At 32.3% G+C, this 15,263-nt stretch overlaps 3 protein-coding genes across 3 annotated transcripts; 2 read left to right on the top strand and 1 right to left on the bottom strand.

Moving 5' to 3' along the window:
- Window positions 1-1,548: 1,548 nt before the first annotated feature.
- On the top strand, window positions 1,549-5,327 carry LOC101258948 (protein NPGR1). The gene is made up of 5 exons (XM_010321995.4): window positions 1,549-2,275; window positions 2,598-2,856; window positions 3,069-4,270; window positions 4,394-4,541; window positions 4,627-5,327. Exons 1-5 carry the CDS (start codon window positions 2,075-2,077, stop codon window positions 4,935-4,937), a joined length of 2,121 nt encoding a protein of 706 aa, XP_010320297.1. The 5' UTR covers window positions 1,549-2,074; the 3' UTR covers window positions 4,938-5,327.
- Window positions 5,328-6,070: 743 nt separating this feature from the next.
- LOC101258454 (uncharacterized) lies at window positions 6,071-9,406 on the top strand. The gene is made up of 5 exons (XM_004238040.5): window positions 6,071-6,697; window positions 7,321-7,462; window positions 8,014-8,167; window positions 8,785-8,973; window positions 9,164-9,406. Exons 1-5 carry the CDS (start codon window positions 6,193-6,195, stop codon window positions 9,167-9,169), a joined length of 996 nt encoding a protein of 331 aa, XP_004238088.2. The 5' UTR covers window positions 6,071-6,192; the 3' UTR covers window positions 9,170-9,406.
- Window positions 9,407-13,530: 4,124 nt separating this feature from the next.
- Window positions 13,531-14,737, bottom strand: LOC109120151 (uncharacterized). Its single transcript, XM_019213675.3, has one exon. It carries the CDS (start codon window positions 14,621-14,623, stop codon window positions 13,883-13,885), a length of 741 nt encoding a protein of 246 aa, XP_019069220.1. The 5' UTR covers window positions 14,624-14,737; the 3' UTR covers window positions 13,531-13,882.
- Between the last annotated feature and the right edge of the window lie 526 nt (window positions 14,738-15,263).

Raw genomic sequence — 15,263 nt, 5'->3', positions numbered from 1 at the left:
TAGAATGTGATAGGAGCATTACCTTAATTAGTATCACCACACGACATTTTTTTTGTCAGCAAAGCAACTCTGGCAAACGTTGTCATTTGTCACATGCAAAACCTATAACTTACACCTCTATATTCAAAAAAAATCTGCCATGAAGGAATCCTATTATTACAAGTAAGAAAAATGACCACACTACCCTTGGACAAGAAAAATAAATAAAAAATAAAGACAATTAATTGGTCATCCAATGGTCCTTTTGGTCATTTTGATCTACCATCTGTTGTACCATGAGGTTTTTGTCTCCCTATTCTATAAACTAGGTTCATTATCATTTTCAAACTATAATATCTATCCTGTGATATTTGACTAGATACCTCTTTAAAACATATAATAATAATATTATATTATTATATAATTTTATAAGCGAAGTTTAAAATTTTATCTACTTTATCTTATTTTTACTTTATGTAAATAAAAAAGATTATATTCTATATTTCATCGACTAAAGTAAAATATATTAAATAAAGTATGAAAATAAAATAGATATATTAACAAAAATATCATGCTAAAAAAAGGAGAAAAATATAATACCAGCAGTAAATAATTTGATAACTGAAGTAAAAGATCATAACAAATCAACAAAGTAAAGAAAATCGAAGACTAGTATAATAAATCAACAGAGTAAAGAAAATTGAAGACTAGTATAGTGTAAGAGTTAGAGAAAAAAGAGTTTCTGACCACGATTTTGTAAGAAAAATTGATCAAAATAATTTTAAATACTTTATAATTTCTCGACTCTTTAACATCTTATTCAAAGATAAATAAATAAATGATAATAGTGTAAAATAGATTTAATAGAGTCCAAACAATTTTTCGTTTATAGAGTGCTATACAACAAAAGATTCCCTTTTAAGTCTTTAAAACCCCAACAAAATATGAACTAAACTATTTTACGATATTTTAAATCTAGCTTAAATATAAAATGAGAGAATAATTCAAATTCTTAAAATATATATCATATTTAGGTTGCGGAAATTCGACATCAAAAATCAAAATACCTAATTTTTCATTAAAACAATTTCAATTTTTTTTTTTCAATTTCTTTTATTAGATATTCGTTATCTGTTTTGAACTTGATTTAATATTAGAAAATATTAAACATGTGTAAATACCCCACCTTCCCCTAAAACAACAAAAAAAAAATTGGGGTGGGTGGGGTAGGGGGTGGGGGTGGGGTTAGGGGGTAGGTGGGTTGGAACAAGAAAACAGAGAATCTACAAACAGCTACTACTCTGCAACAACTTTGCCCCCCTCCCATACTATCTGTGCTACCATGTCAGCTTCTGGTCAAATTATTTAAAAGGATATCGAAATTATTCGAGTTACATATTAAATTATTTCGACCTTATATAATGAAACTTATACTAAATTTCATTAACAATTCAAATTTAATTACGAAAAATTAAATTAAAATGAAAGATATTTCGTTTATACTAAAGAATAAATATTTCAAATGAGGACCATTCTACTTAAATCTTTAAACCCTATATCATAATCTATAGATTTTCAAATAGTAATTTTTAAACTGTTAACAAGGACTTCTCTTTAGAAGTTGCTTTCATTACTAATTATATTACTAAAAACAATGCATGTAAAAACAAAGTTTTCTAGTATTTTTATGGTAATTTCAATGTTTTATTCTCTTGTTTGTCTAGCCGTTTTCACTCTGCATTTTAATTGTCATTTTGTTGCTTGTCTTCTTTAATCTCTGTTCCTAAATTATTCTTCTGTTTCATTGGGTTTTATAAGACTTCTCTTGGGATTTTTCTTCCACAAGTTTTACATTTTTATTTGTAAAATTTTGTAATTTTTTTTGGAAGTTTAAGACTTGCTTGCCTTATTTGGATAAGAACTTTTTTGCCCTTTAGCAATTCTTGATCTGATCCAATATTGCATTTTACTCTTTTGTTTTCAAATTTTGCTTTTTTCAGCTTTGTAGATAAAAGGGTACTAAGAAAGATTTGAATTTTTGGAAGAATTGGACCTAAAGTAAGATTCTTGAAATTTTGTTGCTTTTTTGGAGAAGATGTTGTGTGCTTGTTCAGGTGAGCAGTTCAAATTTGATGAGCCACAACCAGAGTCTCCGGAGTCATTGGCTACAAGAGATTTTTCAGCTAGTGGTATTTCTTCAAGAAATGGAACAGTAGATTGGGATTCAAAACTTGATGATGCTCAAGTTGATGAAGTTGAATCAACTTTAAAAGAAGCACTTTCTTTGAACTATGAGGTAATAGCCCTAGCACCCTTTAAACTGATGTAGCATTTGAGTTTAAGATACGAGTTGATTTCGCAGATGGTCAGTCACGGTACAGTAGGTATCTCATAAAGTTATTTTCTTTGTTGAAAAATCATTGAATTTGGTGAGTTGTTGAGATAATAAATATTAGTTGAATGACTAATAGATAGTTCATATAACCGACCCTATTTTGTTTGTGATTGAGGCATAGTTGATTGATTGATGATGATTGATCGATTTGTTCACCCGATTAAGTAGCATTGTCTCAAGCTTTATGTAAGTAGATTTGGCTCTTTTGTGGTTTGGGGTGCAGGAAGCAAGAGCTTTGTTGGGGAGGCTAGAATATCAAAGAGGGAATTTTGATGCTGCCCTTCAAGTGTTTCAAGGAATAGATATTAGAACCCTGTCTTCAAGAATGTCTAAAGCAATTTCTGAGAGAACGAGGCCCTTAAAACCGCGTTCCAAAGGTGATATTCTGCCTGCTGGTGTGATGTCACTGCATTCTGTGAGTCTGCTTCTTGAAGCAATTTTGCTTAAAGCAAAGTCCTTAGAAGAGCTCAGCCGAATCAAAGGTAAAGCTGCTTCTCGTTATGTTATTTGGTATTTCTCCTTAATGTTATTTGGTTGTACTATGCTTAGCATCCAGAGTTATTGAAGACTAAAAATGTATTGTCAATCTTAGTTCTGTATGCCATTGATTGATGAACTCAATGCTAATGGATTAAAGGGTGTGTTGTCTGCTTTTTGGTACTAATGTAGCTGCATATGATTTTTTACTCATCAGATGCTGCTAATGAGTGCAAGATGATACTGGATGTTGTCGATTCAGCATTACCAAATGGAATACCAGATGGAATTTCTGAAGACTGCAAGTTGTTGGAGATGTTTCATAAAGCACTCGAGTTACTTCCGAAGTTATGGATACAAGCAGGATATTTGGATGAAGCTGTGCTTGCATATCGAAGGGCGTTAATCAAGCCATGGAATTTGGATTCCCAAAGATTGGCCTGTATACAAAAAGACTTAGCCACCAATTTACTCTTTGGAGGCGTTGAAGTTGAGGTTCCTGCTCAATTTCAAGTGTGGGGTTCAACAGCCCCTAAAAGTAACTTGGAGGAAGCAATTCTCTTGTTATTTGTACTCATGAGCAAAATGCTAAATGGTCAAATAATATGGGATTCTGAAGTCATGAGCCATTTGACATTCGCGCTGACAATTTCTAACAACTTTGAGTCTGTTGCAGATCACATTGAGCAGGTTATTCCCGGAGTTTATACCCGAGCAGAGAGGTGGTATCTACTAGCTCTTTGTTACAGTGCTGCAGGTCAGAATGATACCGCATTGAACCTTGTCAAGAAAATTTCTGGACGTTCGGAAGCCAACCAAGAACCTTATGTTCCATCTCTCTTGTTGGGAGCAAAGCTGTGTTCTCAGGATCTGCAGCAAGCTCACGAGGGGATAAATTTTGCTCGTGAAGTAATTAACTTAGCCAAAAATCAAGACGACCATTTCCTAGTTCAAGCTCATAACCTTCTTGGCGTCTGTTATGGAAACGCTGCAAGAATTTCTATTTCGGATTTTGAAAGAAATTTCTGCCAAAGAGAAGCATTAGCTGCCTTAAACTCAGCTTCAGTTTGCAAGGAGGATCCAGAATTTATGTTTAGTCTTGGATTAGAAAATGCTATCCAAAGAAACTTGACTCCAGCTTTTAATAATGTAATGCGCTACTCAGAAATGTCGGCTGGAAGTACAGCGAAAGCTTGGAAGTTGTTGGCTTTAGTTGTTTCTGCAGAACAGAGATTCAAAGATGCTGAAGCCATAGTTGATCTTGCTCTCGATGAGACTGGACAAATCGACCAAATGGAACATCTCAGATTAAAAGCTGTCCTTCAAATATCTCAACAACAACCCAAGCAAGCCATAGAGACATACAGGATTCTGCTTGCTTTGATTCAAGCACAAAAGGTGTCCGCGACAAATGATGAGGTACACAACTTTTTTTTTTGATACTTCCTTTAAGAAAGTTTTGAGTATTCATACAGTACGTGGAATAACTGTTTGTAAGGAGATTATATTGGAGATCATAAATTTTATTTGTTTGGGCTGCAGGTAACTTCTCAGAGAAGATTAGAAGTTGAAGCATGGCTTGATTTAGCAGGATTATATACAGATCTTGAGTCGTGGCGTGATGCTGAAATATGTATAAACAGAGCCAAAACAATTCAATTTTTCTGCCCGCGGAATTGGCATGCAACAGGTCTTAACATAACTGTGCAAAGTATATACAATGTATTCACTGTTGCTTTCTCAGTAACTAACCATGATTCTTTAAATACTTTTAGGTGCATTATTTCAAGCTAAAGAAAGATATAAGGAAGCTCTTGTTGCCTTCTCAGTTTCTCTATCAATAGAACCAGATTACATCCCCAGCATTGTTTCTACAGCTAAAGTCCTTATGAAGATGAGTAACGACGTAGTCCCTATTGCTAGAAGCTTTTTAATGAATGCTCTACGATTAGACCCCACGAACCATGAAGCGTGGTTTAACCTTGGAATGCTTGCAAAGATGGAAGGATCAGTCCATCAAGCAGCAGATTTTTTCCAAGCTGCGCATGAGTTAAAGCTTTCTGCTCCAGTTCAAAGTTTTATCTGATACCGACTACTAATTCAAGGCAGAAAATGAGAACTCGACTTCAGCCATGCATCCAGTAGCAATTTGTTAATAGTGTAGACGTTTGCGACTGATTTATGCAGTCTATCTGGTTCTATACATTTCCCAACATGAACAGGATAGTACTAGCTATCGATGTTGATGAACAACATCTCCGACAGGCTAATGGACATGCTACAGGAGTAGTATCACTCATGGTAATTTGTATCAGTGTATATAACAATTAGTACATCTGTTCGTTGGCTTTTGGAGTAATATCTAGGCTACTGAGTTTACATAATGACATGATATCTTGATCTCACAGTTGATTTGCTTCTGCTTACAATCAAGCACTGAACATTTCCATTGAAAGTACTCTTTGTTCTGTGTTTAGATAGCTGCGATGACCCGATGCAACATGATTGTAACTACGAACTCATACGAGTACATCTAAACGTTCACTATGTATGGATAATCGGCTTGTTCATGCTAATTTGTTGGTATTTTGCTTTTACAGTATGTAAACTGTACCACTATGATCGTATGAAGTTGTTGAGTCTGAACCCTCTTCATTGCTCCAACATTTGAATATTAGCTAATGCCTAATTAGTTTGAGAGTCTTTAGAAACAATCTCTCGACCTCCAGAAGGTTTGTAAGGTGTGAATACAGACTACCCTCTCCACACTAGGGATTATACTGCATTTGTTGTTGTCGTATTTTCTTCATTCTATTTCATTTTATTTGTAGTAAAAATTTTGAGCTAATTCAAAATTTAATTTTGGCTCTACAACATGTTACGAATAGTTCTGTATTATTTCAAAAGACTATGTTGGGATTCGTTCTTCAGCGGGGCTATTGCAAAATGTATCGAGACTCATGTTTGGTATTTAGTTCTATGAGACGTACATTCTCTCAGCGTTCGAATGTACGTCCGAAACATGCTCAACACTGTACGTAAAATTCTTTAGTTAACAACTTAACATATTCTTCGGAGTGACCCAACAATTTCGAACTTAGAAACCTCCCATATTGGAGTTTGATTTTATTCAAATTATTTTAATCTATGAATGTACTTTTATAATTTTTTATTATTATATTATTTTAAGAAAAATTACAAAAAAAAATCAATTCTTTTTAAATCCATAAGTAAAACGCACTCCCCTTTCAAAACACTGATTAAAATTAAAAGTACAAAAGGCATAGCTGTAAGTCCTACTTAAAAAATAGCTCAAGCTTCAACTAAGCTGACCGGAGACGATGAATAATCGGCCGTTAAACTCTCTCCGGCCAACCGAAACCCTAGAACTCGAAAGCGGACTTTCTCTAGTTCCACGAATTAAGCTTCTCTTAACAGTCCACCGTGCGGACAAGTCCGTTAATCCGTTCGACGAGTGGAAGTTCAAGCGATCATTAATAGATTACATAAAATCTTCATTCTTCATCACTGTTCCTGAAGAGGACCTAGTAATCCGGAAATTCAAAGATCTCAACAAGCGCAAGCGCGAGGAGCCGGTGGCGCGTGGTCGCCTTTTTGTTCACGACTTAGGGTTTCTGTCAAAGGTGATTTCGGAAACTGAGGATGATGTGGAGAGAGCTGATAAGAAATTTCTAGAATGGAGGAGAGGATTTGTGGTAAAATTGGATGGGATTGAGTTGAATTTGGAAGGTACGAAGTTTAAGTTGAATGTAGCTGTGCCGGTGTCTGATGATTTTGAAGGAATGAAGAAGGAATGGGAAGAGATTATTGCTTTTGGTGCTCGTGGTTAGTAAAGATTTTATATGTTTTAGTATTTTGGATATAATGCAGTTGAATTATAATGCTGGTACACTTGCTTTTTGTTTATCTAGAGATTTGTATGTTAGTTAGAAATGTCCATTATAGAATCTAATGGAACGGAGTGAATCTCGATGTATTTCCATGTTGTGGTAGCCGGAAGTAGAAAACAAGAATAGTGAAGAAACTTGATTGTTATAAGAAGAACAATATCATGTTTCACTGTTCTATATGACTTGCACTCAAGGTAGAAGTCCATGCGATGAATGAAATTTGATAGATAAGAAAATCTGGATTTTAACTTTCAAATGAGGAGCTAAGAAGAAAGGATGCTCAAGAACCGATGCTTTAGTTGTTGTATGGTGTAAAGAGAAGACCTTTTGTTTCAGTTTATGTACGTAAGGATTATGGAGCTAAAACTACTAACAGCTTGAGCTCACTCAGACTAAAATGTCAAAGCTTCTGGCTGTTTTTGTATTTTGAACGAGCTAGGAGTACTTGGTTCCTCGTTATATTGATGGTGACATTCATGACTGTGTGATATGATGCGCCAGTGTAAATGGTCCATGCTTACCTTGAAGTAATTGTATATCCTATTTTCTTCTTTACAGGATATCAGAGGAGTGGAAGGATGCAACCAGATACAATCGTGTTGAAAGGTATGCCATCAAGATGGTTTGCAGAGACGAGGGTCTCATCTAAGCCCTCTATGCTGGTTACTCACACAATTGTTTCCGCGATTGGAAAGATAAGGTAAGTGCTATTAGTTGTTTTTATATCATCTATTAGATTGTTTATGAAAAGTTATTATCTGTTTGACTACTTGTTTGACATTTGAATTGTTTGTTATGGTGTTGAAAAGCCGTCTATTTGTTCATGGATACTTGCTGCAGTAACTATCTTGTTCACTTGACTAATATATCAAGTGCTTTTTTAATCATTGTTGAGAAAAAAGTTTCCTAAAGCAATATTGATACCTACTAAAAGCTCTTTATTTAGAAATGTAATTACCTTCAAAAATTGTTAAACAATCATGTCTCAACTACATTCAACTATGTGTTGTGTAGAGCTGGAGACTGCCATATTATGTACTTTGCGTCCCTATTTTTTCCTCTTCCTTAAAAGGGTCTACTGTGCTTTTATTTATTTCATTATTCCCATTCGTCCAAGAAAAGATAGGATAGACACTTGTTGATTGCTCACCCTCTCTTCCAGATTTTAGCTCTTAAGCTTATCATATATGCATACAACTATTTTGGTAATTTTCATCTTTATTTTGAATTATCTTATTTTTTCTTCGGTAGGAATCTTCATGTAGCTGAGGACAATAGTGTAGGTGATGATGCAGATGAAGAAGACATAGTTTCTGGTCTTCATTGTAAGATTGTAGTGCGGTTCGAGAAGCACAAGGACTTCTATGACGCTTTGAAGATTCTGTGTGGTCGCTCATTGCAAAAGGTATATTTGTTGGAAGTGGAACATCAATCTATTATTTTAACTTTTCCTATAGTTAGTACCCCATGGTACTCTGAAGGGTATCAGTTGATTTGTCAGAATTGAAAGAAATGAAACGGGTTTGACATATTTAAGAGGTAAACACTTAGGCTTTATTCAAATACTGCTTTAATGAGTTTTCATCAAAAAGTCTAATTCTTCAATAAGTGTTGCAAAGATTGGTACTTCATACTCCCTCTATCTTATTTTACGTGACACACTTTCCTTTTGTCTTTCTCAAAAAGAACGACACCTTTCTATTTTTAGGAATAGTCTAACTTTAAACCTCCCATTTTATCTCCAATGACATGTTTTTTGTTACAAGTTTGAAGAGTTCTTCTTGAACTCTGTGCTTAATCAAACAACCTTACATAAAGATGTGACAGAGTGATAGAGGGAGTACATTTTGCTTGTGCGTGTGCATTCATATTCATAGTCAGCAATCCTTGATGGTTTTGTTTCTCAACCGCCAAAAGTTAGATTTTCTGTAATCCAAATTTAATGACACATTATGCTGATTCCTGAAAGTATTTTTTTTCATTTGATGCTATTGATGTTTGGTAAGTTTGACAATTGTGCAGCAAGGATCACGACTCAAAGCTGATTATGACGTGACCTGGGATAAAGATGGATTCTTCCTAGATGCTAGACATCAAATAGAAGAAAGAAAGAGAATGCCAGCAAGAGGAATGGGAGAAAGAGATGATGGTTATAGGCAACACTCGCGAGTCTCTCAATTTAGTTCTGAGGAAGGACGAAAGAGATTTAAGGTCTAAAGGACACACTTTTAGATATTTCTCCTTCAATTTTTATTTCTGAATTGTGACTATAACAACTGTGATTTATTTCTTCTCTTGCTCTTGCTCTTTTCCAAATGAGGCAGAAGTCAAAAAGTAATTTAAGTGGCACATCAGTTCAGGTCGGATATTAGATTGATCAAATCTCTTGTCTGAATTGCAGGAATAGGGATAGGAGCGTTATGTTTGTCACCTTCGGAATATTCCTTGATCAAAGCAGAGACCTGAAGATGATATGTAATTTTTAAAGGGTCAAGACATGATAAATATCTGATTCTATTATGTGGCTCCATTTTAACAGGTATATGTTCCTTCTGCAGAGTCCAAGCTGTACCTTCTTCTGAATTAAAACAATGTGTCAACTTAATTTTGATCTTTGGAAAAGCTCTCAAGCAATCATCAACCACATGCCCATCACTGTTCCTTTGTTATGAACAAGTCAATGTCTTAAGTTTTTACACACTGCACTGTCACCTTAAAAAGTAAGAAGTATAAAGTAAAAAAGAAGAGCAGGAGAAAGCTAGTGAAGAAAACCACACACTCTTGAGAATAGAGACTGACTCCGTAATGACAATCTAAGAGACGGGGACGTTACATGTTTTGACGGAAAGATCTAGAAAGGAATACCAAACTTTGAGCCTGTAGTCTTACCAACTCCAGAAGGCTCAAGACCCAACTCCATTTGACAGTAGCCCTAAGTGAGGTTTGATGGAAGTTTATAGAGTAACCTATTAATTGGATCTATGTGTATAGGAGGCATTTTAAGTTTGTCTTCGGTGCTCAATTGCAACACTTCAATCCAATGGCCAACTATGCTTTAGTAAACAGCATTATTAGAGGATAGGTTCAGCTAACTTCTTTATTGTCTGCTCAACAAGAAGTCCCCAGGTGTATAACCGGCCCTACATCTACTCCATACGTGCTGATGAGACTCGAATAGTTTTTGTTTGTACACTCTGTTTGGGGAACACCAGTTCTCATCACTTTATTAGCTGAGCTTTCCTCCTGGAATCGATGTGTACACTGATGTTTTATGCTTATATTATAACCTGCTTTTGAGCTTCGTGGAATTCGGTGAGTTAAACCTGGATGTTAGGACAGTATTGGAAAGCAAGTAATTGTCATTTGGGGACTGATCTAGATGACAACTTGTTGAGGTTCATTTGTTGCATTTTGCCAAGTTCTTGTAGTTCGGAAGCTGTATTTAAACAGCGGCATATGCCCCAGAAGACGTGGTTTAAGTTTTTCTACACTCCACAATTGGTGATCTAAACATAGTTTTGAAAGATTTGTTTCTTCTCTATCTCTTTGAAGAGTGCTTTCGAGATTTAATGAAGGTTAATTTTGATTACATTGTTCGAGTGGATAGAGTCTCAAGTAATTTAAATGAACTCTCTTGTGAAAAGGACATTCATTTATTTTAGTTCATGATTATAATCAGGTACACCACAATAAAATGGATGTCAATAGTCTAATAGATTATCCGAGTGAAAATGATACACATTCAGAAGTTCAAAGCTAAGAAGTGATACGATCGGACAAAAAAAATGTTAGCGATGAAGTTGAAGACGATATAATATTTGGAATCAGTTACGCATAAAGAAATACTTGTTGCGCCTAGAACTCTAGACTATTTTTTGATGCAGCTCAAGAAGACAATATCATAATTTTTGGATGCTATAAGAAAAGTTAGAGATACTTAGATTTAAATTTTTAAAAAAAACACTATAATTATATTTTAGTAACTTATACCCATAAGTTTTAAAAACTATCAAAACTTATCATATATTTGTATTACTGACACATTTCTTTGTTATTCTAAATTGATTGTAATCATTTTTATCAATAATCATATCATCACTTTCATATTTACTGAATATTTCATTACAATTTTAATATTCACATACGAAATTACGTAAAACAACACAAACAAATACTATAAAGGATGTTTTGTAAAAGATAAAAATTTGGTGTAGAGTTTGTATAATTAAAAATTTTCAAAATAATAAAATTTGATCCAAAATATTAGTTTTTTCTAGTATTTGGAAAATTTGGTTATTTGCCAAATATATTTACCAAATAATGGCAAATTATTTGAACAAACGTTATTTATCAAATTTTGTTTGAGAAATCTATGGCCAAACGGGACCTAATAATGACGTATTATACTTGTGCATTGCCAGTGTGTCCAAAATTTCAAAGTTTAGGCCCTCCCTAACCTCACACATATACAACATATATAACCAACTTCTTGTGATTTAAATTTTCTTGCTCATTTAATAGAATTGTGCTCATAGATTAGCCAGTTGGATATAATATTTTTAGGCATAATAGAAATAAATATCTTTAACTTGGTTTTAATGGATAACCGTACATTAATTTAGATATCTCAATTCGTCTCAACGTGAATACTTAATGTTGTGATGCAATACATCAAATTTGGAGGTATCTAGACGATCATGTTGTAAGTTGAAGTGTTCTACTGAAACACAATAAACCTAATTTATAGAGTGTTTAGTTGTCAGTTAGGAAAACATTATTAACGCTATTTAATTTGTTATAGTAAGGTCAATTTATGTGGTTATTCTTGGATTAGAAAGAAAAGTCTTGGTATATTTCATAATCATTTTCATTAGAAGTTGAGGCCGCCACGCTTATGAAATTGTAAGATTATGGACGACGATTAAGTACCAAAAGTAAGAAAACCAAAAGGATTATCGAGTATTAACAGTGTAATTAAGGATTAATTAATCAAAATGAATATCAACTCTGGTGGCTAAAGAAATATGTTGTTATAATTAAAGAAATATTTGAAATACGAGTTAATTATATATTTATTTGAAAGATTTGAGAAGAATTGAAATAAAAACATTTGACTTCTATTGATTGATCTGTTTCGTAGATTTAAAAATTTGACATAAATAATTTTAAAATTTTAAATTAACCCGATCCATGTACATCCAGTTAAAAAATTAGGATATTACTTCAATATAATGTTCCATGTATGTTTTACGCACCGATACCTTGTCAAAGGTTTTGATTTGACATTACCTTGGTTAAAACAATTAACTTTTGTCCAATGGTTTTTGTGTTAATCTAATTTTTAATTAAGGTAGTTACTATTTACTAAAATGTGAAACTAGAGTATAGTTTTTCTATACGTGGTATAATAATATGATTATTCTATGAAGTCTGAATTTTTCTTTATTTTTAATTATATATATATATATATAATTTAAATATAAAAAATTAGTAATTTTTTTTTATTAACGGTATTTTCAATTTCATTTGACTTAATACGAAACTGCATTGATTGAACCAGACTTCTAAAGAAAGACGGAGAACCTTAATAGCTCAATTAGTTTGAGTTTATTTTTCTACCTTATAATCTCCGATTCATATCTTTTTTTAAAAAAACAAATATATGATAAAGACAGATTATTGTGCTTATGCAATGAAAGGAATAGAAACAGAAAAATATATTGACCCAACTGCTCTTTATTATTAGTGAATATTAGATATTAATATTATATACCCAATAAGGAGAAAATATCGACTTTATATGGTTACTATCTTTGATTCTTTGAAAAAAAAAAACAAAGTAAGAAGGAAGCAGGTAAATGAAATTAATTAATTACTAGAAGTTAATTATAACTAACTACTACTAAAAGAGTAAGTATATGATTTTGTCAAACTGCATTGTTTCAATATATTATAATAATCCCTCTAATAAACACTCAAGATTTTATTTTTTTAAAAAATTTTAACATTTGGAATAACTTGTTTGAAATAATTCAAATATAACATGGCTAATTTTCCGATCTAAAATGGCAACCACATTGTTTAAAGAATTTTAGTTAAATTCATATGTATATCTTGAAAAGACGTCCGATAGTCCCTAATTTAGGAACATATATTATAATTAAAATGATATCGAAAAAATTAAAATGATTCATTTGTAAATATAATAATCGCGTATTTGATCCTTGTGAATTATGACAACATAGGACTTTATTATTTGTGAAATAATAGTGTAAATATAATAATCGCGTATTTGATCCTTGTGAATTATGACAACATAGGACTTTATTATTTGTGAAATAATAGTGTAAATCAAATGTTCCAATCATTTGACCTAAAATATAATTGTTGTAAAATAATTTAAAAAATTGACTAATAATAAAGTAGATCTTTTGTTAACTTATGAAATATTCATTGAAATTTGTTACGAGTTATATTTTGCTCGTAAGTATCAAAGAGAGACATGTCGTATTGCAGGTTTAAATTTTACTAATATTTAAAACAATTAATAAAATGGGTGAAAATTATAAGATACCATGATTCAAATTCTAGCAAAAATAAAATTTAATAAATTAGTTAAAGTGTACATAGAAAATTTAATAAATTAATTAAAGTGTACATAGAATGAATCGAACACCGTAATTACGGAAAACTAATGGAAACAAACACCATTTCATTTTACCCTAAAAAAAAAAGTTACTACACAATTCTGTTGAACCAGAGCATAGCTTATTGTTAACAAACATAAATTCTAAAACATCTTATTTACAAATACATATCAAAAGAGTGACTAAATTTCTAGTTCAACTCAAATGTTCAAAATCAGCAAAACAATTTACAATGCAATAAAGTCAACTTTAAAAAAAAATCACAATTTTCAAGATCCCAATCAAGGATGTGGCCTAGACTAATGAAGTGGTTGAGAATCGTGAGGTGTTCAAAATTCAGTAGAGACAAAACATACTAGATGATTCTTCCCATCTGAAATTAGTCAAGGTGTACGTAAACTGGCTCAGACATCACGATCTCAATAAAAAGAAGGGAGAATTTAGAGGATCAAGATAATTTTTTTCCTTCCCCATCATGACCAACTTTTCCTATGGTCATATTTACCACTTGGTCCATTCATAACACTTGTTGGTGAAATTGGTTCTTCTCTAACAACACTTTTTTCACTAAATCTTCTCATATAATCCTTCTTCCTTTGTGGTTTTCTTGTACTTACACTTGACCTTGAATCTCCCCCTCTAATTGTAGGTATCAAATACCATCCAATTGAAGTACACATTATTGCAAATGACCTTCCATATATAGCCAAAAATACCAATATCAATATTATAGTCAAAGGCAAATAAAACTTAGGCCTCTTCAAATTTTCCAACTTCATTGAATTCCACTTAGAAACACTCTTTTTTATTACCCTCTTTTCCGCGGACTCAGCTTTCCCTTCTTCACAATCTTCGTATACTTCACGAGTCATTTGCTTATTCGTAGACTCTATTTTCTCTTCTTGACAACTCTTTGACGATTTCTTGTCCTTCAATTTGACAATAATAGGCTTAGCATCATTGGAATTCGAAAAAACAAATCGTACGAAAGAGATATCGTCAGGGGCAATTTCGGAATAAATTCTTTGTTTCTTGTCTTCAAGATCAGCTAAGAGGGCAGAGAATTTATCAAGTCCTCTATTTGAATATGGATTATTTTTGTTACTAGACCTAAATAAACTTTTTTTTGATCTTTTTGGAGTTGAACATGGGCTAAAAAATTCCATATCATCATCTTGATGATGAAAAGATCCACAAATAAATGGATTAACCATATTGAATAGTAATAATAATACAAAAATTTGGATTTTTTTTTTTTGGTTTTGGTAATGGAGAATATTTGTGTTTGTGTAGAATTGTATTTCAAAGGAACCAAACAAAAATGAGATGAAATGAGCTTATTATAAGTGGGAATTAGGAAATAGTCAAATAAAAAATAGGGGACTTTGGAATAAATTTTTATTTTATAAAAATTGTTAAGTCTATGTAGAAGCTTCTTTTGAGGACATCGATGATGTTTTGACTTTCATAATTCTTGTGAAAGAGGCAAAGTAATAATACATATGCAAGGAAATTATACTATGAATTTGATTTGGTCTAGATCTGTCATATTATTAATTTTTTTAATGTGTAATAATTTATATGACGTTTAATTTAATATTTTAAAAAATACGATTGAAATATATTGTTTAAAATAAGTCATAAATTTTTGTGTGACTATAAGTTGTCTCATTAAGAATGATATGAATATTTTATTAAATTACGATATCAAAAATAATTTTTAACGGCAATAAACACTCTTTGTATATGTTCTTAAAGCCTACATCGACATTAGATCTAATGACAATTAACTAATTAAAATCAGTAAGGGTTTTTAGTATTTTTTGTTAATGTGTTTATTTATTACTGTTAAAA

Source organism: Solanum lycopersicum, chromosome 4 (genome assembly GCF_036512215.1).
Source record: "Solanum lycopersicum chromosome 4, SLM_r2.1".
Lineage (NCBI taxonomy): Eukaryota > Viridiplantae > Streptophyta > Magnoliopsida > Solanales > Solanaceae > Solanum > Solanum lycopersicum.
This window is presented reverse-complemented; position numbering and strand designations above follow the sequence as displayed.